At 36.8% G+C, this 2,207-nt stretch overlaps 1 protein-coding gene across 2 annotated transcripts in view; it reads right to left on the minus strand.

The window, feature by feature from the left end:
* Nucleotides 1-2,207, minus strand: part of KATNA1 (katanin p60 (ATPase containing) subunit A 1) — a 33,342-nt gene that overhangs the window by 28,181 nt on the left and 2,954 nt on the right. For both annotated transcript variants that reach the window (XM_006872061.1, XM_006872062.1), the window contains exon 2: nucleotides 1,413-1,570. In XM_006872061.1, the coding sequence (XP_006872123.1) occupies nucleotides 1,413-1,570 (158 nt within the window). The remainder of the gene's footprint in view (nucleotides 1-1,412; nucleotides 1,571-2,207) is intronic.

The raw sequence follows: 2,207 nt of genomic DNA on the forward strand, positions 1-2,207 counted from the left end.
TAGAGAGAAATACTTTTAACTGATGGTATATGGAGGTGATTATAATCAATGTAATGAAACAAGTTACATGAATTGTTGAATGTGAAACTGATGATGTGCCCTGTAAACTTTCACTCAATCCACAATAAAAACCATAAATTAAAATAATAATAATAATAACACCAAACACACACTGAAATACAATGAAGCAGACAGAATAAAACAGCTGTATGCAACCTGGAAGTCACCGTGGTCTTTGCAGATTGCCACAATGTCTGTATACTCAAATCCATAAGCCAAAATAGGGGTTCGAGAAGTGACACCTACCTGCACACTTGCCGTTAACAAACATGCAGTAAAACTAAGAATGACTGATTCTTTAGAGCATTTCAGGAAATGTGCATTGGTTTCATTCACTGTTATTTGCTGGCACTTGGTAATAAAAAGTTGGAAAAAATTGTCAGAGAAACACCTAAAATTGAGACCATTTTATCCTTCCTTTTTCTCAATGAATTTTTTCAATGTGCATTTGTCAAGGTTAGCAGCAGTATAGCTTGCTGCTTTGGTAGCTTGTTTGGGAATCACTGCCTCACTTGACAGAGGAAACTCATTGCCAGCAAGTCAATTCTGACTCATACTGACCCTGAGGACAGGGCAGAAGTGCCCTACAGGGTGCCCAAGGCTATAATCTTTATGGGAGCAGACTGACACATCTTTACCCCATGGAGTGCTTGGTGGCTTCAAATCAGACTTTTCAGTCCGCAATTGAGCTTTATCTCCTACCTGAGGTCCAGAAATACGGAATGATTTTCTCAAGGACCCAAAACGAGAACTGTTGTTGTGGGTTGCCATCCAGTTGATATCCAACTTATTATAACCACCGAGTGGAACTGCTCCCTGGGATTTTCAAGGACGTGACCTTTCTGAGCTAAATTGCTAGTCCTGTCTCCCAAGGTGCCTCTGACTGATTTAAACAGCCAAACTTTTAGCTAGTAGATTAGTGCTTCGCAGATATTTTCATTTCCAAACCTATCCGTAAGATAAGGTTATCTCCACTACTTTAAGCTCATTCACCAAAGCATTCCCCCACCCAAAAAATTAATTTATTGAACCAGATTACAGTCACATGATAAGTCAAGAGTTATAATAGGTCACTGGACAAAAAAAAAATCCTTCTTCTCAATCCTCTTAGTCACCCAGTTCTCTCCTTAAATATAATCATGCTATAAGTTTCTTGGACTTCTGGTGTGGCGCTATAGGATCAGCACTGGACTGTGAACCACATGGTCAACAGTTCAAACCCAACTACTGCTCCTAGGAAATCCTACACAGGATTGCTAAGTCGGGAAGCTACTTGAAGGCACTTAACAACAACAAAAGCAACAACAATGGGTTTCTTGTGCTTATTTGCTTTTAAAATGGTTTCTGCTTACCTTCGTTCAACAGGTACTGGCAAGGACCAGACTTCTCCCTCAGAAGTTGGAAGTTCGTGTTGTGCAGCTTTTAAGGGAGTGCTGTCTAGTTTAAAGCTCTCTAGTGTTTTCATGATCTCCTTAACATGTTTAGCTTCCACATTTATTTCCTGCCAAACCTGATTTCAAAGGAAAGTATAGCTCTTTAAATTTCTATACCCAACAAATCACTATCAAGGGTAAACTAGGACTGTTATTTATTAGATATGTTAGACACTTCCATTTTAACATTAGACATCCAAGAACTCATACAAAATATTCTGTTGAGAACATAATTATGGTTCATTCATTCTTTGTATCCAAAAGCAAAATTAACTGACAAACATGAATTAATATCTTAACTAATTAAACCATACTACTGACTTGTGGTTCTTATTCAAATTGCAAAGCATACCGAAAAGTTAGCTACATCTTTAATTTGACAAAAAGATTATTTTTGCTAGTTGTACCTTGAGGGTTTCTAGAATATTTATTTTAAAACGCCGAACAGAATTCATTAATTTCATAACTCACAAATGAATTACAATGTACAGTTTGAAAAACATGGCTTCAGAAAACAAATGTCTAAATACACATACTACTAAGATATTTAAATACAGCAGTCTTGATTTAATTTAAAATATATTTTAGTGGTTTCAAAAAGTTTGAGGAAAACTGGAATTAAAAGATAAACAGAAATTTCTTTTTGAAGCCACGTGGTATATACAGAACCAGTGGCACTGAGCTGACTGACTCAAAGTGACTCTACATAGGGTT

Source organism: Chrysochloris asiatica, unplaced genomic scaffold (genome assembly GCF_000296735.1).
Source record: "Chrysochloris asiatica unplaced genomic scaffold, ChrAsi1.0 scaffold00182, whole genome shotgun sequence".
NCBI lineage: Eukaryota > Metazoa > Chordata > Mammalia > Afrosoricida > Chrysochloridae > Chrysochloris > Chrysochloris asiatica.